At 40.5% G+C, this 22429-nt stretch overlaps 1 protein-coding gene across 10 annotated transcripts in view; it reads left to right on the forward strand.

The window, feature by feature from the left end:
- The window catches only part of rapgef2b (Rap guanine nucleotide exchange factor 2b), a 96193-nt gene that overhangs the window by 14246 nt on the left and 59518 nt on the right, over nt 1-22429 (forward strand). For all 10 annotated transcript variants that reach the window (XM_058649163.1, XM_058649164.1, XM_058649172.1 and 7 more), the window contains 2 exons: nt 11530-11600; nt 15362-15418. In XM_058649163.1, the coding sequence (XP_058505146.1) occupies nt 11530-11600; nt 15362-15418 (128 nt within the window). The remainder of the gene's footprint in view (nt 1-11529; nt 11601-15361; nt 15419-22429) is intronic.

The following is a 22429-nucleotide window of genomic DNA, read 5'->3' on the forward strand; positions in this document are numbered from 1 at the left end:
CAGTGACAGAGCTGAGAGATCCCTTTGTGTCCAGTATTGGTCAGAGGCCACCGTTGAATCCACACTGAGCGTTGTTGTGGTTAGGGCTGCATATTTTTTCGTCTTCATAACGCAATGGCAAGGCAACACAACAGATGTTTACGTTTGAGAACCTGGCAACATCACATGTTAGGCAAAAATAAATGATATTGTGTGCAACGTTTTCAGCCATGTTTTGTTTTTGGAATCGGCATCATTTCACTGGATTTTGGATCTTTCCAAGATAGCATCTTCCCCCAGGTTGTTAAACTGTATCTTGGGCAATCGAGATCACGATATGACGTAGTAAAAGCAAAGCAAAATACTCAATGCAATTATTTGATTATGATAAAATGTTTGGCATATCTGCATTAGAACGAATCTCTACAATGATACAGAATTTACTGGCCCAAAAACCTTGCTCTTCTTTGACAGCTAACCAAAAATGTCTTTTTATTGTGAATATGACAGTTGATTTTCCGGACCATATTGTGCAGCTCAAATAGTAACAGTTTCCTGCATTTTCACCCTGCCACTAGATGAGCCTGGTCACAAAGGCACTCTCTTATTTTCTAATAAAAGCTCAGACAGTATTGTGGGGTTTTTTTTGTCCCCCTGTCTCTGAGACCCTTTCCCTTTTCAGTTTGTTTTGCAGCATATGCATTCACTTATGCTGGTGTGCAGCTACTTTTGTAGAACAGCCAATAGCAGCACCCTCTCTCTGAAATGACCAGTGATTAGTCAATGGAGTCAAAGAATCCTATTATGGGAACCGAGTTCCCACCAAGGCTGAAAATAAAAAGCCTAGGCGAGGCGCTTGGGTTTAGTCCTCTCTGCAGAAAGGTTATTATGGAATAATTGCTCAATAATGCCAACAATGTTTGCCGACTGAAATCTCCACACTAGATTTCTTAGTATAGTACAGTGGATGACTCTGGATGTGAGGCTGTGGTGAGCGTAGTGGTCCTGGTGCAACTTTGAGGTCACAGAGGCTGCACATTATTGGATGTTGCTAACTCATGATGAGTAAGCACTGGTGACAAAAAATGGTCCCGGTCTTGTTGTAAAATCTGGACTTGTACTCCGTCCAAATGGAGAGACAATGATTGCACTGAGATTAAGTCAAATATATGAAGTGTTGAGAGGAAATCTCGACAATGTATGGAGCTTCTTGTAAAGCAGCTGGAGGAAACTGGTTCTAACATGATGCCATCCTGTTTTGTAAGATGAAACTGAAGAAAAGTAACTCAAGAGCCAAGTTTTTCACCTCAGGATGTCCGCAAGGTAGAACCTACGATTCAACATGTACTGTCAGCTCTAATTTTGGACACTGTTGTGCAAACCTGCATGGTTTTGCAAAATCATAGCGGCTTTAAAGACTCTGCACATTCCTGCTCACAATCCTAACAGTTCACAGCTAGATTTATCTGAGCTGCTGCTTTTACTTTTATATGCACATCACTGTGACTGTGTTTATTGTTGTCAGAGCTCATGCATTTATTCTTGTCATGTTGTTAATAGCTGTGTCTGCCGCATATCAGTTTAACACGGGGTAAAATAGATTCACAACTTACTCAGAAAATATCACTGAGTGTTAAGTGGAGGGATCTGTGACATCCTGTGTCAGTGTTACTTGACTAACACTGAAACAGGATGTGGATAAAGGTAAAACAGAAGCAGACTGATGCAGAGAAGTGAAATCTTTGCTTCGAGGACATCACATCCTTGTTCTTACCCTCAAGGGCAACAGTGTAGTCTTTTACAGTGTTTTGTGCAGATTCTGAATCTAAAATTGCTTCCATCTTTAATGCGATGAATACATTTTCTCACGTTGTGCAGTTTCCTGTATAAATCACACACATATTGGTTAATAAATAAAGTAAAGGGCACCTCACTTGTGTTGTGAACAATGCAGCTTCACTTTAATGCTGATCAGCGACTTCCCGATTTCCTCATAAATTATTTCCGACCTTACCTCGTAATGCAGAGAAACTCTGCACCATACACTTAAGGATTTGGTTTATTCTTATTCTGGTAAGATTTTTCACGTGTTACGTAGACTATTTGTGTTAAAACTTAGTGTTTTGTTTTTTTTCTGATTTGATATATGGTATTTTGAATACATTTTGAAGTAATGTTTCTTCACACACAACTGTAGTGCAGACAAAAACAGTGAAATGTGTCACGGATAAATATTTTAAGACAAAACAACATGTTTGAAGCACATATCCATAATAAAAAAAAAAGTCTCCTTGGCATATTCATTTTCAAAGTACCAGTGCATATGGTCTACTTTAAGCTGTATGTAATAATAAGTAAAAACAACCACAGAATGTTTTTGTTTTTTATTTTTGTTGCTAGTTTGTGCTCGTTCAATGCAGCCGTCACACTGGGACAGTGAGCCGCACCATCAAATCACCCTCGATACATGTTTTGACATGATACAAATGCTATATGTATGTACGACATCATCTTCATCTATAGAAGATGTTCCTCGATATTCTGCAGCACAGGACTATTGGGCTGTTTGCACTCCCTTCCAACCCAGCATGTGTGTCAGATTGCTGCGGCCCTGATCAAAGCAGCGGGGTCGAGGAGGTCAGTGAACCCTGAGCATGCGTTCTGACATGCTTCCTGCCAAGATAATGTGCTTGCTCGTTATGAAACATGCACATGTTTGATTTTTTTTTTTGGTGATTTTCTTGCACAATTTTGTCCAAAACAACTTGTAGCACGACAAAAACCACTGCTGCTTTGTGTGCAGCGCAGCATGCACCTAATTTGTAAGCCCCAAGAGACCGAGTGTGTGTTTGTTCTTGAGGGTTTTATACTGGCAGGCGGCTCAAGTAGGTGCCGTTAAGCTCATTCACATGGCTCCCTGATTCCTGTTCCAGCCAGTCACCATGTCCACCAGCTGCCCCGGCCACGGTGGGAAACAAACAGCAGCTCCCAAGTGCTTTTAAATTTTGCCCACAACTGCATCGTCACTCTGCTCCCTGCAGCCACTTCAGCCACCACTCGCCATTATTCACAGCTTTAATTTATTCATCAAGTTGGTGTAAAAGTGGAGGGTGGCTGGTCTCTGTGGACAAAGACGAGTCGTATATCCATCTTAATCATGTCTGAACAGGCAGCAGTATGCATACTATAATTGTTGGTCCGGTGATTAATTTAACTTCCGAGGTGGCGATGAGGAAAGAACGGGGGCCATGTGCTCTGCTCGCTTAACCCATTGAGTTAACACCGAGTGCTTAATGTGAATCGGACTGCTAATTAGCTTTGTTTAGTGTGTGCCAACATCATTCAGGTGGCGCATGGTTTTAATGTTGTGACGCTCAGTTTTATTTTATTAACACACATTTATTTTGTGCAACGGTGTGACTGTGTGATTGCAGGTGTTTCTAGAATTCGTGTGGAGCTACTTTCCGGCTAATTTGAAGGATTAACTTGCATCCCGTGCTTTCTTTTCCAGGCAAATGAATGCAGTGTTTTTGCTAATGAATGCATCTGTTGTGCCAGTGACTCCCTTTGTTGTGATCCCATGCCGCGCCGTTGTAAAACAGACACTCGACCTCGACGTTTGGTCCAAAAACAGTCACCGATAGCAGCGCCGCTCTTCACCGTGTGACCTTGTTGAAACCCACAAAGCCTCCACCTGCTCTCTCATACACACACACACACACACACACACACACACACACACACACAGGCTAATGGATAAAAATACCCAGCAGATCTCACACTCTCTGTCAATAGAGATTCAAGGACAGCTGCCAGCCACCCTGTTTTTTAACAGAAGGAATGCACAAACAAAGGCATTGGGAACACACACACACACATACACTCGCTCATATAAACACCAGAGACAGTCACACACTCGCGGCAGCAGCACTCGCCGGAGCATCACACTCCTGCCCCTGAGGTGTGTGATGAACGTGCACATTTCAGAATAAACTGCCGTCGCTGCTGTTTCGGCTGCTCCGGGAGGGGGCGGGCCTCCTCGGTCCCACTTGGCACACTGACACGGACGTGCTGCGACATTTGTGCTGAGAAGACAAATTTATTGCAATATATTGCCATTAGCAGATAGTGCATCGTGGGCTAACATGACCTTCCAGCCTCCAACACTGACCGTCTGACTCCCGGTGGTCTGTTTATCTCGTTACGCGTCTATATGGGCTGTTTATCTCCTCACACAGCAGCCCTGTCCCGCTCATTATGCCCCGCTCTCGAATGCAGACATATGCTTTTTATTAGACAGCCAGACGTCGAGGAGACTGACATTTCTTGTCACGCAACGCCACGTTAAAGTCCACTGTGGAGAGAATCTAAGAAATGCACAGAAGGGATTTCCGGGCACTTTTTTGTGCTTTGTTTTTCAGTGGAAATGATATGTAAGCAGTTACAGTAATGAAGCCCAGTGAGACGGTGCTTTGTTGGGCCACCGTTTAAATTATAGCAGATTAGTCATAACTGGAGGTCTGAATAATGTGCAAACAGTGGTGCAAATTGTCTAATGCCTGTGTATATTAAATTTAATACCACATATGACGGAAAAAGTAAAGCATAAAATCCATACAAGCTATAAATTACTATTTTTTATTAGAGAATATTCAAGTAGATAGGTGCAGTGTGTAAAATGAAGCAACTTTAAGCAATTGATGACGTTGAATATCCTTCACCTCACCAGGTGTGTGTGTTCCAAGGGTGTTAGATAACCTATGTAGCCTTCAGTTAGAATCAGAACTGCACAGTGATGCAGAAAATAAACATAATTCAAAGTTAATTATTAGCTGAAACCTTTTATTATCCAGTCAACATATTTTGTTTCCTCGCTTTCCTTTTTCTGACACTGCAGGGAACCAGCATTTCCTTTTTCATTGAATGATTGACTCGTTGTTAGATTAACACATGCAGGTTTACTATATAGTAGCCCAGCAGGAGCTCACAGGCACAGCCCTTATAGTCGACCCAGATGCCTCCTCTTCTTGGTATGCTATAATAGCACCTTCCATAGGTTAGTGATCAGTGGGAGGTGTGGTGTGAGTGGAGATGGCCCCTTTTTAGCCTCATGTGTGCCGTGGTGTGGACAGTGAGACATTATCTAGCCGGTGTCATCCGAGGAATGCGAGCCTCTCCCCAGTGTGTCACACAAGACGACTCCTCTGCTGTCACGGTAACAGGATCCAGGAATACCAGCTCGTCTCTGAGTGAGGGGTCGCTGGCACAGAGAGGCAAACCCGGAAGTGGTCAATAATGCGTCGTGATGTGAAACACGGTGCCAGTGCAGAAATGCTGAATAAATGAATAAGAGACAAGAGACAAAATGACAAGAGACTAAAAATATTTGCCCTAATGAGATGGTTTGCGTACTATCCTGGTCCAACCTCGAGGCAGCCACAGTTCACAGTGGTCGCAGATACGGAGTAAAAAGCTCGCCCTGCGGTGACAAGTGAGCAATTGTTATAAATCTAGGTCGTCCTCGTTCCCAAGTCGCCGGGGATTAATTTGTGCTTTTCGCAGCTGTTTTTTTTTTTTTTTTTTTTATGAAACAGAAAGACAAAAAAAATCCTCTCCGCACATAGTGCCTTGATTAGAGTGGCTATTTCTCCTATGACTGCTGCCGCGCATCAAGGTGAAAAGCACCTGGATGGTCTAATGAGCTGAGCTGAGAGGAAGGTGCAGCCACTTGCAAATGAGCGAGTCTGCAATAGTGCAATAAAGTCATTTAATTCAAACATTTCAAACTCGATTTGAACAGATTTGCCTTTTCCTCCTTCAATCAACACCGTGGAGGGAATGACTGATTTACAGTTCCCTCGATTTCACAATCCGCCAGTGAGACGTTACTCTGTGAAAACTCCTTGGGATAAGTTCTAAACAAGTTGCCGGCAGTGCTGACAGAAGTGCATATGTCTCACTGTGATTTCTCTCTCTCACTCTCTCACTAGGCCTTTCTCCACACCTCTCTCTTTCACTTGGCTTGATAAGAACAGCAGTTTCCTCAGGGGGAGCTGCTGATAAACTCTGTGGTTTTACACACAAACACACACACAGACTGCATTGTTTTGCAATAAGCATTGTTTTTTAAATATGTACATATTGTTTGCATTAAATTTCATTCCAGATGCATAGTTTTGATTAGTACCACAATGATTGAACGTTTTACTCCAACTTTATGGCAATAAAGAAGTAAAAAGTTTGAATTCCTGCTCTATGGCCACAAAAACACACCAAAACCTTTTACATCAATGTGAAGGGCAGGCTAATTCATTCAAATAGAATTGTTTAATATTTTAGAAAATTCTAATTTAAATTCTCTGTAAAACTACAAAAAAGCCTTACAGCTCAGCTGGATTAAAGCAAACATTGTTTGGATTGTTTCAATGTTTGGATTATCTCAGCAGTTTATAAGAGATAGCCTGCGTGACACAGTGATTGTGGTTTATTCTGTTGGACGACTCCGTGAGGGCAATGATATACGACTGTATCAACAGCAGGCGTGTGCCTGATTTTATGGTTTTATAACATTTGAACAGTCATTCCCGAGGAGATATGAAACATATCATCGCCCGCAGTTTGCTACCTGCAGTCTGTCAATCAAGTCTCCGAGTTACTCCTCGAGGGAAATGGCAATCGTGCAAATATGGCGTCCGAACGTCCCATCAGATAGTGATAGAGGCTGATGGGGGTCAGCAGTGATGTCCTTCTCCACCCTCATACCTGAGACTCTTTTGTTAACGTCTCACACATTGTTCCATTGTTTTTTAAAAGGTGGCAGCTGCCTTTTCTTTGATGCCTCTCTCCACAGAGGCTGATAGATGCATGCAAAGGCTCTGCTATCTGCACTCAGCCAGAACTCAGACGAATAAATGGATTGACCATTTGTGCCACAATGAAAAGGTTGGACCTGGGAAAAAAAAAGAGCTTCCTATCTGGCAAACAAGACACTGTTGTGTTAAGAGATAAGGAAAAGAGAAGGCATTTTATAACATGTTTACAATGACCTTGGGAAACGAGCACAAAAGTCACGTCATTGGACCAATGTAATGTGGAAATACACCTACTCTGCATTTTTGTGTTAGCTTTATAATATGTTCGACAGTAAACTATTGTTTGCAGCTTTATCTTCCTGCAAAGTAAAATAAAACAGTTTTTAATCTCTTTATTTTCAAAAATGGCTCACAAGACAAATATAAATTGATTCTTTTGAGGGAATCCTTTATATTTATTTTAAGTAGCGGTTAATAAAGAGTAACACTGGTTAGTGGATTTGTTTCTTAAAGTCCATGAGCACAAAAGAAGTGGACTCACTCTATATGATTATGGAAATGAATTTAGTTTGTTTGCCATTCTTCTAGCATGTTGAAGACAGTACTTTACTCCTATTTTTAGCCAAATCTCCAGTATGTTGTTTGCCCTTTATGGGTTAAACCGATTTTGCACATTTTCAAAAACAAACTTCTCCCCCTGTTCTCCGTCTCTAATCTGGCCTTTTTCAAACTAATCCTCTTTGCATGCAAAACTCTGTTTGTTTGCACTGTAACTCGGCTCTTTGATTTTCTCCGCCTTAGCGAACACAATGTGGGAAAAACAGCACAACTTCCTTGACCTTCCTTTGCCCAATCAACACTTTGCCACTCAGGAGGCTGGCAGCAGGCCCGGCGCTGCACCCGGTCCCTATTGGGCCCGAACATAATGGGTGGAAAATGGAGGATGTCGTGATCAGTGTGTGTGTGTGTGTGAGAGTGTGTATTCAAGCCTCCAACAGGGAAGACAAGGCCTGCTATTGTTTAATTTGTATTCTGGAAAGGAAATGCCTCCACTCATTGGGCTGCATTGCTCTGCTTCCATGTGTCTTACAAATGAAGGTGTAAAGTTATGACTTGGTTGTTTTTTGCACCAGCAACTGAGGAAGTTTAAGAGGACGTGCGATTTACCGCATCTCGTTGGTATGCAAGGAACGCCACAAGTAGTTTTCCCCCCAAGGTCCTTTTTGTCTTTTAAAAGTGTTATCAAGAGCAGCATCTTGGTGTGTTTTCCCTCTTGTGCAGGCCACCTGAGTTCCTGGAAGGATTTGTTTGGAAAAGGAAGAGACGGGGGATTAGACGGTGTTAATGGTTAAAGCCTGCGATGGGAGTTTGAACTACTTCCCAAAAGTCCTAAAGCCAGCACTTTTTTGTTTTTCTTTTTTGAAACAACAAGAAGCTATTTTTTGTCTTTTATTCAGCGCGCACACAACACAACGAGCAGAATTTTAGATGCAGCCTTCATCTTTGTGCCCCAGTTTCAGCTTCCCACTGTTGGTCTGATCTTCCTTCCTGTGTCTGTTCTATGAGAGACTTTTTTGTCTTGTTTTTAACAACCAGAGCTGGGACTGAACATGACGATGACAATGAGCATGAAACACCTACTTGGTGTTGAAAACAGAGATCAAAGGTCCTCTGCTTTTGATCTTAGGACTGTGAAGTGTCAGGAAAAAAGAAATGTATTCTAATTCATTAGAATAAATCCATGCTTGATCTATTTTAAATGTTGAATTGTTTCTAAAAGAATCGAGACAAGCTTATTTTGCGTTTGACATCTGTGTGTGTGCTCTCTTTGTGCACTATATAGTAGTGATTGTGTTTGGTTCAGTTTGAAAGGAGACTATTTAGATGAAAAAAAAGGGGGGGGGGGGGAAATTAGACCGGAAAATGTAGAGCCCAGAGAGTGGAAAAGATGGGGTCCTTTACATTCTTTCCATACAGTCAATCTAAAATATTCGAGACTGAAGCCACAATTGATGGTTTTGCATATTCCTCCCTGTGAGGTTGCATTTAAGTGGTGCTGTTGTATTCACGGTGATGTCACTGTGGGATGAAGCAAATCTGCAACACTGCCACCTAGTGGCGCTTATCCGTCTGGTGTGTTTGCCACCCATTTAGACCACAGTTTGAGTCTGTTGTCATTATGCAGTCACAAAAAATGACAAAAAATTCCATCATACTAGATGTATATACATATAATAAATAACAATAATAATCATAAACAAGTCATGTCAACAAAGGGCAAAGCAGTGACTAATGTAGAATAATTATATAAATACTCTATTCTATCTATTTTTCTGAGAAATGTTTGTTAATGATATTAGAAGAAAACCAGTGTACTGTTGCCACGTGCATGTGCTTGACAACACCGAGTGGCGAGTGGAGCAAACCGAGGTGACTTAATGCCATTAAAATGCCTTGACCTTTGACCTTCTTGAATACAGTTACATAAGTGGCGGCAGTTCCGTTGCGTGGTCTGCTCTTAACCCCTTATCTTAACCCGTCCCACCACTTTGGAGTCAGTCGGTACTTTGAATACGTGAGAATGTAAAGAAAAACCTCAGATGAAGTATTACATTTGTTTAAAAAAAAAATAATAATAACTTTAAACGCTAAAGATCACAGGACAGGTTTATAACTTAAAAAATAAACAACTATAAAGTCCCTGTATACTAACTTGGACACATTTACTTTACATAATCTTTAGACAGTAGTCATCCTCACAATGAGCGGCAGTTTCCCAGTCCTCCAGTAGGCGGCAGTAGACGTCAGAACATCGCCTCTGTGAAAAGCACTGCTCCTGTTCACAGACTTTCACTGACCAAAGACACTTTTGTGAACATAAGGCTTTGGTTAGTGTGTGATGTAAGAGGGCCGGGCAGCCCCCAGGACTACACAGATTCCTTTCTTTATCCACCTTTTTATGGGCCAAACCTAAATGAGTCTGACTTCAAAGAACCCACAATCGGTTTGTGTGGTTTCATCGCATAGTTGTCATATTAGTGTATATAAGTTATGTCTATTTGTGGGCGTCACGTGGACATTTGTTACGAGTGGCATAGTAGGTGTGGTTTCACTTTGTGTTATGTAATGAAACTTTTTTTTTTAGTTGAACCTACACCTTTGTTTGTGTTATACTTTCTTGTTTTCAGATAAATATGAATTCAAAATGTTCTTTATAGCTGAAATAAACTAAAAACAATAGACAATGCAGCATTGATGTAGAATTGTAACAAATGTCAAATGTCTCTTTTCAACACACCTATACCTTTATTCCCACTGGTCAAAAACACATTTAGTGGGTTTCCACTAGTGGGCATGTGTTTGATCGACACCTCGTAGATTTCTTCTTCGTCTGCTTTATTTTTTTTACCTTTTTATTGTTGCACTGCTACGACATGCATTCGTGATCCGTAGCAAAATTCTGTAGCAACTCTTACCAGCAATATAAACTATTGATATAAAGAGAGACCAAAGTCTTACTGTGACCTTACAGGGCCTTTAGGGTTTTCCTTTTTCTCAGACCACTTAAACCTTATCATAGGAGGCCTTTAACACTGGAGAGACTCTGTTATTCTCCCCCCATAAAGTCTTATTCATATTTTGTGGTCAACTCTCAGAAACATAACCCAAAAAGAGGAAGGGCATTCTGTGTAGTTTTGTGTGTGTAATTCTGTGGCCGGCGATGGTCTTCACACAGTAGCGTCTCTGTTGTCCCTTCACTCTGCTGTCGCCACGTCTACCTCCAGTTACCACCGACAAAGACGTCCCAGTAGCGCAACACACACACACACACACGCGCACACACTCACGGACTGTCAGTGCCCCAGTGTGTCCCCACAGACAGTGGAGTGGCTGTACGCGCTGCCAGCTCTCAGAGAGAGCCACTTTGTTTCACCTCTGACTTGGATTTGGGCCAAACAATCTTGAGAGTTGCTCACTGAGTCACTTGATGAAGTAATTGAATGAGGAGTTTATAGCTGTGCAGTGTAGTTCCTTTATTATTTTTTATTGCTCTCTATTCAAAAGTGCAGTCAAACAAATCAATGCTCGCATCCTTTCTAAATGATTTCTGTGGCGTGAGAAGCCAGTTTGTCCTCCCTGCAGAATGAATGCACTGCTTAAGAAATCAGATTACAGTGATGTGATTTTTGATCTGCATCAAACACACATTTCCTCCGCCACAGTACCCTATTTATAATTTAAGCATCAACGGGCTGGATATTTAATTTTTCTTTTGCACGCTTCAGTCCTTGGTTCTGTCTGAAAACCTGACTTGAATGTGTTTCCAGTGTTTTTTTTTTCTAGCAGTAGATTGCAAGTGAACAGTTGCTGAACAAATGGATTAACTGACCAAAGGGAAATCAATAATTATCACCAGATGTTGAACCGATAGATTAATTGAGCGAGAAGAAATCAATAATAATTAGAACTCTGCATCCGGTTTGCTGATTTCTGGTGTTTGGAGCACTCGCAGTTGTTGGTTGAATGAAACATTATCACTTTGATCTTTGATCTCTTTCATTGAAATTACAATTTTAAATGTGGTGTTGTGTTATACTCAATTATCCAAACTATCTATTGACTAACTGCATAATCAGTTTATCATTTCAGCTCTAATTTAACCATTGGTCTTTGTTTGGAGGTTTGCTCCTCAGTCTTGTAACACCTTTTTCCCTTTCTTCTTCTTCTTGTTCTTCAGGACCTGGAGATCGTCTACTCTTATCTCCACGGCATGGAGGCCTTGTCCAACCTCCGCGAGCATCAGCTGAGGTGAGCGTGTGAACACACACACACACACAGTCCTGGTCATTAGCATAACTTAAAGCTTGATATCCCGGTGATACAAATTTCAATTGCAAATTAAAATGGAGTGACAACTCCTGTGTGTGTGTGCTCCATTAACAGTTATAGTCAGGGATGGGGAAATTAACAGTGAGCCATCAGCCAAACACTGGTGACATCAGTGTGCAGCCACGCTGCCTTCTTAGCCACATTAAAGCTGGAATTATTTTACTATCGAAAAAGCAAATGTGGACGTTTTTAGGACTTGTTGAGCTTATTACCCTTTTTCTAAGAAGTGGTTTTCCCCACCAGCCTAAAGACAAGCAGATTCTTGGGTTAATGGTGCATGTGAATTTCCGACTTTCATTTTCCACCAACCCCGACGTGCGATTCGAAGACGACCGTCACTCGTTCAAACACTGCTACTGTAACTGTTAAATGCACTTCTGTCAGTAAATCAGTGATGAAACTGGTTTATCTGCTGTCTGGTGCAAAATCAGGCTAGAACGTGGTCAACTAAGGACTTAAATTTGTCCTTAGAGGTGTAAAAGAGGGGTCTATACTTGCTTTCAGACAATTCCAGATTCTCCAGAGAACAGTACGGAGAGCTACCATGTCAGCGTATTTGCATTTTACCATTTAGATTTAGAAAATAATTATGCATTCAGTTATCAATTATCAACAATATCAATGATGTTTTATTGAGTTATAATAGAAAAACTTGCATGTGATTTTTAACACAACATCCAGTCATATGAACAAAACTAACGCGTGCAAGTTTATATTTTAAAATTGACTTTTGTCATTTGAAAATGTGAATATTTGTGATCTAAAAAAACTAGAATTTGACAAGACAGTGTCACAATAAGTTGAGTATACGGCAGCATAGCTATTTTTAGAACTGTGGCACCGTGTTGGTGACCACTGGTCAAGAGGATCTCTTAAACGTGAATGCTCCGTACATTCTCTGGCAATTCCTCCCGCGTGCTTGAGCTCGAGTCAGGTGACTTCTCTGAAGAATTTCCTTTCGTGTTTATTTCTGGTGAGAGTCCAAACCCAATTCTTCAGTTATCTTTAGTTCACGTCCGAAAACAGCTGCCGTCCACTGGCGACCTGTCCACGGTTTATCCTGCCACTTGCCCAGTGTCAACAGGGATTAGCTCCAGTTCCCTCCGCAGTTTTTCAGAGGGTGAACCGTACAGATGATGAATGGATGGAAGAGCTGTTGCTTCTTATAGCGGAATTCTTTGCATTCCTCTCCTCCTCTTCTTGTGCGTCTCGTGTAACCAGCTCACACGTTCGGAAAGCTTTGATTACTTTTTTTTTTACATTGACGTCTGAACAGACGGGTCTAAACCAGCCCATAATCAGTGATAATAATCAGAATGAGAATACTTTATTAATCCCCGGGGTTAAATTGGGTGCATTACATTTGCTCTGACATAATTAAATAACACTTGGGAATAGAAAATAAGGAATAAGTTAAAGAAAAAAAAATAGATATAAATTTAATATGAAACATAAACATGAATGATTACATATTAGTTGCATTTTCTTCTAGTATTTTAAATAGAAAAGACAAGTGTATTCTTCCAAAAACCCTGAGCAAACAGCTAAACATAAACTGGCGGGAACACACTTTTTTTTTTGCTTCGCTGTCACCACGAAAGCTTTCCCGTACTTTCTGTCTGATGAAGGCTTTCCAAACAATGAATGTCAGAAGTCTGTTCCCAGCATGCCCTGTGTGCATACATGTGGATTATACTGGCGAGGGAACAATGTAGCGGTACATGACCCGCGAGCTGGAACATTCCTCTGCATGACCCCTCGGAGGCCTCCCACCCTGCAGTAAACCCTCTCCCTCCTCCCGGTTTGGATCCTGAGGAATGTCCCCGTGGTCCCACAGACGAACCCACACCACTCCTGCCAACTCTATCTGAGTGCTTTTGGTTTTCCTATCTTTAAAAAAAAAAATCCCAGCCAGACAGACATCGCACTCACCATGGGATTATGTTATAGTTCAGTCTCTTCTTTTTCATCAGGGAGGAATGTGTTGTTTTTCTTCTGTGGTTCTTGTTCACAGCGACTTGTTTTTTCGGTCCTTGTGCAATGAGGCTACAACGCGACGGCCGCCCCTCCCTCCAGCTACTTTGAAGCCTTTGTTTCCATCAGCTACTGTTTATTATAAATGCTGTGTCTGTAAAGTGTAAAGAGGCCCTCCTCATTACCTTTGCACTTTTTATTGTAAGATCAGAATGATACCAGCCAACTAATTTATCCCCAAAATTCAAACAAGAAATCATTGCATCTAATTCAGTCGTAAATCCTTTAAAAATGACATAATCTTATAAAAATTAGTTCACAACGAGCACAAAATAACACGTCAGACTGCACCTACTTCGTTAAGAGAAATTAAAGCACCGTGCACACTTAATACTTTGCACTAATCCTTTTACACTTGTTTGTTTGAGAAGGAGCAGACGCAGGCAGACGTGGTCTTGTGACTTTTAGGTTAATTATTGAATTCCCAATCCATGAGTGAATATATCTCTGGGCAGTCGCTCGTGTCCAAGCAGTAGTTCCACATTAGATCCTTTGGGCCTCAATTGTTTGTTCTGGCACAAATAGCCTTAGCTTGAGTTTGTTCACGGTGGATTGCAGGTTATGAGCCTGAGACCCTACGCACTTTGGGCACAAGCCTTCTCCAGCGGCACCATTGGGGATGGGGGTCTTAAACCATGCCAGCCCGCATGGCGCTGCTCTCATCCGGCAGTTGCAAGACAACGGCCATTGGCGACTCAAAGGTTCCAAACCCTAGTAACCCAAGGGCCCCGCTCAGTTTTTAGGTGCCGACCGCACTCACCAGTCACAGAGTGAATAGTAATGGTCACCTGTGTGCTTTTTATAGGTTTCAGGTTGACTGAACATATATATATATATATATATATATATATATATATATATATATATATATATATATATATATATACAGTGTGTATATATATATATATATATATATATATATATATATATATATATATACAGTGTATATATATATATATATATATATACAGTGTATATATATATATATATATATATATATATATATATATATATATATATATATATATACACACGTTACCCTTAAATGTAGCACCTCAGCAGCTGCAGTGACACTTGTTTGTCTCATCATTCGCAAATCACTCGGTGTATAATAGCTGTTGATTACGACTAACGAAAAGAAGATGCTTGGTGAGTCACCAGCAGGTACCAAGTATCTGAATATTTGAAGTGTTCAGTATAAAAACCCAAGGACATCACTGCATGAAATCCCCTGTAAAAAAAACGAAGGACGTCCCTCATCAGCTATAGCCTACATATGATTCCTGTAGAAACAAGCTATAAAGAGAGTGTCCTCTTGTTTTTAATAATTTGCTACCACTAAGAAAAAGAACCATAAAGGGAGGCTGTGGTTCCGAAGGTAGAACAGGTCGTTCTGCCTCCTATTAGACGAGGTTTCCTTGGGCATGATTGATCCTGAACCACGAAATACGCAACTTAAATCTTTATTAGCCGCAACTTTATTACGTGTGTTCACTAAAGTCGTTCACATTAAACGTGTTCAATGAAATAACTGATGAGAGCATGAATTTCTGCACTCATTGGATGCAAGAAAGATGTTTTAATCCACTCCTTAAATGGCTCCTGCTGTTTTCTGACTGCTGCTGTCTTCTCATCTTTGTCTGCAGGATAATGTGCGAGACGGTTCGTTATGAGAGACACGAGGCCAACGAAGTGCTATACTAGTAAGTACCTACAAAGTCTGGTTTGCTTGGGTGTGGTTGCCTGTGTGTAAATGGTTATCAACAATAATTATATTGCTATTATATCTATACTGTATAGATATATGATTACGATTATATATAGTCTTACAGCACATTAAAACATAGAGAACAACCAGAGTAGCAATATTTAAGTGTAGTTTGATGAAAACACGCATGTTTTTTTTTTTAAGCTGTTACTCAGGGTTATTGATGAGCTGAGGTAAGTTGGTGTCACACAGCGGAGGAGCGACCTTGATGACTTCAATGAAAACAGATGTTGACAAAGAACCAGAGTCGGTGCCTTTGATGAATGTGTGTGTGTGTTTCAATGTTACCAAGCTACTGTAGAGCGCCACTGCGGAAAGAAAGAACTTCTGACTTAACTTGAATCCTTGAATCGCTGAATCAACAACGAATAACTAACAAATTCAGTTAACAAATCCAAAGAAAATGTGCTAGTCACAGTTTCTAACTCGTACCTGCTTCCTCCCTTAAGGAGCGATAGGTTTTGGTTCCACCAAAGCAGTACAGTGTTGTTCAGCTCTCTTTCTTGTGGTTTAGAACGGCGCACCATGATCTGCATTTCCACTGTGTATGTAAATAGCATGACGTCTTACCAGTGTAGCTCGCAAACAAATTCCATAAAGCAAAGTGTGATAATGGAAGAAATCGCTCTGTATTCCATCTTCATGGCAAAACATTTTCAACAATTTTCCTTAAATCGGTAGCACAACAAAGGGCTAACCCACAAAATGGGACAGAATGGATGGGTTATTCTGGTACATTTGTCAATGGGAAAAAAAGGTAAGAATTGAAAAGAATTGTGCTGAACTGTATTGCTTTGATGGAGACGGGCCTCATGTTTTAACATGATCACAAGGTTGTGATGACAGTTTCCAGACAGCACTTTAAGTGGGTTTGTGTCCTGAAAGGGAACACACACACACACACACACACACACACACACACACACACACACACACACACGGTGTTTGACTGCTGTCACATGTTGATGTCTTCCAAACACCCATGGTGAGAATCAAGACAGTTAATTAACTCTATTAGGAGCTAGAGAAGGCTCCTTGTCCGTTCTCTGCATTCTGATCCTTAGTTTGTGTATGTGTGTGTGTGTGTGCGTGTGTGTGTGTGTGTGTTATGGGCCTGGGGGAATCTGGAGTGTATTATGCGACCCCTGCTTAATCTGCATTCCTTTTGTTTAATCAGCCCCCACACCGGCATGTGGGCTTCTAATGAGGTGTTGACTCTTCCTCAACATGGCAACACACAAATACACACAAATACACACAAACACACACAAACACACACACACTGGGAATAAACTTTATGATGCCTCTCACCCACTCTATAATCATATCTTGCATGTCAGAAATTGTTTATAATCTCATTTAGCCAATTACGGGGTGATGCTGTCATCACACTGCAGTAATATTTATTTACTTTTTATGACAACTTTGTGACCATAAAATAAAGTCAGTCGAAAGGGGATTTTTTTTGTTTGTTGTAGAGGCTGCATGTACTGTATGCTGGGATTAAAATCGCTGTATTGTACCTTGTACACTACCAAAACTAGCAGTCATATGCAGTTTTTTTTTAATGCAGACAAAGCAGGCATTTACCTTTTTTTTCAGAAGAAGCATTTGCCTCCATGTTGTTATTGTTTTTCTTCTAGTGAGTCAGAAAACAACATGACAGAAGCGGGAAACAAACAGATAGATTTTATTTTAAAGACTTTGTTTTCTTACTAAAAGCATCATTTGCCAATCGCACATGAGTATTTGTGCAGGTTTCTCAAGACAGCAGTGACAAAAAATACTATAAAATAGAAATAAATCAAGTATTACTGGGACTATATTGTGAATTTTAGTTGAATCACACTGTGTTTAAGTATTGCACATGACAAGGTGTATTTAGGATGGAAATATTGTTAAGAATGTAAATTCTTGTCACAAAAAAGCAGTTTTGGTCATTTTGTTTTATTGAAATTGAGCCGTGTTTGGATGCAGTCAAAGAAAAAACGAGCACGACTGCCTGTAATATCCTGGGCAAGAGGTCAAAAATATGCCAGGTTATTCATTTATTAGTTTTATTTTTCTTTTATCGACATTTCTTCACGACTTCTACCTCACTACAACTGCAGAAGCACACGCATTTACGTGACTCGCATGTATGAATCTATGAGAATCAGCCGGATGCTCTTTCTCCCCGATAAGAGCCTGGATGTTAAACAGCAGCAGATCAGATTGAGGCTCCTCCTCAGCACGATCTTAATCAGGTCGTCTCTTCTGAAAATACAAGCCTCTTAACAGTTTTGTAACAATGGTTAATAATCAGCTGGGAGAATGAGGGCTTTAAACATCAGATGGGGAAATAACTGTGATACGATCTCAATTAAGTTGTAAAAATTCTACGGCGTGTACATTGAGTCGTTTCTCGACTCGTCATAAAGACTTTATTTCCGTAATTGTGTCACCTTCAAGAGCGAGGTATTTATAGCGAAACTATAATGACTTTGGTCAAAGGGAAATTAACATTTCAATAATAAACGTCACTGGCAGAGAAGTGGTCGTCATTCACAAACATTAAAACCTTTTTATTGTAGAGGAAAATGAACCATACATTTGCAATCACAGGGAGTTTTCCTTTCCAGCCACCGCTTCTGTTCTGACCTGTGCTGAGGTGAAGTGTGAGATACATTTCATCCTGGAAGTTGAGGGAGGAAAATTAAAGGAATGAGGGAGGATGCAGAGATGAAATTTACTCCCCGAGTATACTGGTTACACCGTATCCTATTACGGAATCACGCTATTAAGGCAGAAGCTAGTTTTTTTTTTTTTTATGTATTTTAACAAACCAACAGTTAATTTTGTCTGTAACGTATTTAAAAAATAATAATAATTATTAGGTCCCTGCCTTTTCCCACCCGTCCTTAAAAATCCAAGATTCAAGGGAAGAGAGAATCCAGATTAAACATTTTTCACGTGTAATTGTTTTCCTTTTTCTACAAACGTCCACTGTGGTGAATAAAAAACCCACAAAGGTTCATTTAAATGTCTTCGTTAATGACCTTCATGCTCATAACCACTCTCTGCTGATCCCTGACAGTTGGCTGTCCTGCAGTAATGATAGGAGGATAACACTTTAGAAAGTGCTCAGGTCTCTTCCTGCCCAGGACTCCAGATTGCTAGAGTGTAAACACACACACACACACACACACAGATGCACACACTTATGCAGTTTCACTCAATATCTCATGAAAACATCCCACAGTGAGAGAGAGGCTGAATCCTCAGAGGGATTTAACATCCAGAGATTATAGAGCTAAATCCCTCCTGAGATGGACGCTGACCCAGCACATTTTACAACATCCCTTTTTAAATGGGTTAGTATCATGTGGTTGACCTTTAACCTCTCCCATGTCAGCCATTTCAAAGCAATTCCTCACCGTTGAGCTGCCGTGACCATAATATACATGGACACAACCCTCACCCGACTGCTAATACACTCGTAATCACAGTGTTACAGTTTAGCAGCAGTATTTCTTCTACTTGCCGTCGTTTGTTGGTTTTCTGGCATCTTTATAAATCATTTGAAGCTGAAATGATGAATTCATGGTCAAGCTAAAGTTATTCATTATTTAAGAAAGTAAATGGCAGAATAATGAAAATGTAATATTTATCCTGTGTCTCCTTCATGTTCCAGTTAAGGTCAGGTCACGTTCTATCGTGTAAGTGCTTTAAATGCCACCTACATACTACTTCATTAAATGGCACTCAGTGCAGGCAGTTGCATAATGACTGTTTATTATTTGCTGTAGTACATATTAATGTAAATATATTATTTGTTTTTCTTTTTTTGGTACTTTCAATTTGTTTGGGTTCATGGGTGACACTTAACATTGTAGTACAGTGAAAATATTAATTATGCCAATGATATGGCAATAATTTTGCAATGGGAAGAAATAATCTTCCCATTGCAACTATTGGATTTCAACTTTGTTTTATGTTAATTATCGATTTTGACTCATAAAAATGTTCACATGAATGTATAACACTGTAGTAACTCTCATTTCCAAGCACCTACTTTTATTGTGTACAAATAGATGACTGATTACCAAGTGATTGGAAATTGCCCTAGAAGTACCATAAAATTATCTATCGATTACAAATTACTTTACCTACCAATGTGATTGTCACACCAGTTTCAATCCAGTTTCACCGTCGCTGTCTTAGGAGCTACACAGAACATGTGTCGATTGAAACAGGGAAGAACTACAATGGTATGTTTGGTAGTAACGAGGGAAGAAACGGAAACAACGCCATACAAAGAGTTCAGTTTCCGAGACCAAACACTCTGGTGCATCTGTCAGAAACCTCTGTTCACTGTGACACTATGACATCACAAGAAAAGAACCAAAAAAACACACCACATTCAAAAACCAACAATCATCTTTGGTCCTTTACAAACTGTGTGTGACAGTGACATGAAGACATTATAGTTATTTGTTAAGCTGAGCTTGGGGGAAAAACATAAAAGCATCATATTATACCGAAACATATTTAACTATCTTAGTAAATGACAGTGTTTCTAACCGTAGACTCTCAGCAAACCTTCCACATGTCGCTATTTTTAATGATGGGTTGGAGAATGGGGGAAAACGTGGTTTGAGCTCTTTATTTCATAATGTCACTCGCACCATTGAGGCACTCTGGAGGGTCTCTGGAGGCTTCCATGGTGGGCGCGTTACAATAACATCACAATAACAACTGAAAATGGTCGTCATTTCAGTTGCCAGCGGACACACCTCTTCTATTTTTAAAAGCCCTGTTTCAAAACAACACCACTTTCTTTGTCTACCATTTCTGTTTAAAAAAAACCTCCTGTCCTGCCGACTGTGGGTTTTCTCATGGGGCCCACAGTCTCCACCACTCTATGATTAAGTCTAATCCGACCAAATTAAAAATCTATGTGTGTATATGTATGAACTCCTATTTTCCGAGAAGTCTCAATTTAGCCAGCGTCATGTTGACATTTTGCAAATTTCACAGTCGTCACCTGCCATCGATATCGTCTTTTTTCATCCGTACTGGAGCAGGAACAGGAACAGGAAATTGACATAATGTGCTATCGGAGAGGACCAGTAATTAGCAGCAGCTCTGTAGGAAGATATTTACTGACATCATAGATCAAGTGGGAATTAGGCTCATTTTCCCAAATACTCCCATTCATACAGACTTCTTTTTGCAGCCAGCATAATCACCCCCTGGTGGCTATTCAATATATTTGACTAACTATTTGATTTCAGGGGGAATCCAGAAGACTAATCATAGTTTGTTAATTTAGTGTCTCTGAACTTGGCTAATTAATTTCCTGACTCAGTTTTCTTCGTACCCCAAGACCCTAACCTCCTCTCGTGAATGACATGACGCAATAATCGCTCTCCCGCCGCCGCTTCACTCCTTTCCTCGTTTCCTCCTCCTGGCACTCGTATAACCTGCTTCCCCACTGTTAAAGGCTTCCCAGTGGGGGTTTTGGTGTATGATGTTTAGTGTTTGACAATCGCTTCTAGTCCACATGTCCCAGTTCAGTCAAGCTGTCGCAATGTATAAGTCTCCTGCTTTTTTTTTTTTTTGGTCTTGTATCTTCTCTTCCTCCTCCTCCTCCTCCTCTTCTTCCTCCTCCTCAATGGGGGCATCTGCTTGCCTGCAATTAATAATTTAGCATTTTATTCGTGTCGTCTCCGAATGTGAGGAAGAGCGATGAAAGAGGATGGAGGGAGGAGGATGGAGACCAGCAGAGGGAACAGAGAAAGGGATGGTGTCGGTGGGGAACCAGAGAGACTTTGCAGTATGTTAGTAGAGTGTACCGTCTACAGCCTCATTAACTCCGAGGAGGAAAGCAGCAAGATTTTGGTTTTACTAAATAATAGTAATCCCGACGGTGAATGAGGTGAATGTGTTTGTGGGGGTGAAGTAAGTGCAACCATCCTTTACCTTTCTGTAAGCAAAAACGCAGCCCCACCCTGCCGATGTCTGGCTGGACCATTGATTTTCTCTCTTCCTCTGGTTTCTATTAAGAAGTCTCACTCAAGACTCGGTGAACACGCTCTGTGATAATCACACAAGCTGCTGCCTCATTAACACCCGAGCAGCTTCAAGTAGAAGACACAAATTCAGCTCAGTGAGCAGAAGCTTGTCTTTCGTGATGAGGTGATGTCTCAAAGCACTGAAGTATAAACAGACACAGAGTGACATTCCCTTGGATTTCCAGGCTAAACCGATGCTGTGCTGTGATTAAAACCTTATGTTTTTTTGTAGCAATTAAAACCCCAAAAAGATAAAGTATGAAAGGGCCAGGTTTAAAACGTTTAATTTGTAGGCCATATTTTAGACAAGGTCAGTTTTTGTATTTACCTTTTTCTCTCATAATTCAACACTAAAGTTCACATTCACAAATGTGCACATTTTTTAGTATAGACGGAGAGAATGAACCAAGAAAGGAAATAAACAGTGGCATTTTGAGACTTTCCGATTCCCAATAGCATTTCAGGTCCACCAAAGTGCTGGGATTAAAAGAAAACAGTCTTTGGTGGATTCACCTAGACCTGTTTCTGTGTGGACAGCCCCTTATATTCACTAGGCGAGGCTGGATTTTGGACAGGAACTGATAAAATATTTACTTCATTCAACACTAAGCCAAATAGCTGTTCACTACATCCTTAAATTCAACTCTAAGGTGTAGACCAGGTTAGATATTTACTTGTCTCTCTCATTATTTAACTTGTTCACTGTAAAAGTAACCAAATGGTACCCAATCTTCTAGGGTGAATAGGGTTGTATCTCAAAATGTCAAGCAATTTGTAGTGAAAATATCTCCATTATCCATGACATGCAGTGACATTCAAGACATAAGGTTTCTTCAGTTAGTCACAAATGGTTGTATTTCAGAATTGTAATGAAACTAACTGTTAGAATG

Source organism: Solea solea, chromosome 14, assembly GCF_958295425.1.
Source record: "Solea solea chromosome 14, fSolSol10.1, whole genome shotgun sequence".
Classification (NCBI taxonomy): Eukaryota; Metazoa; Chordata; class Actinopteri; order Pleuronectiformes; family Soleidae; genus Solea; species Solea solea.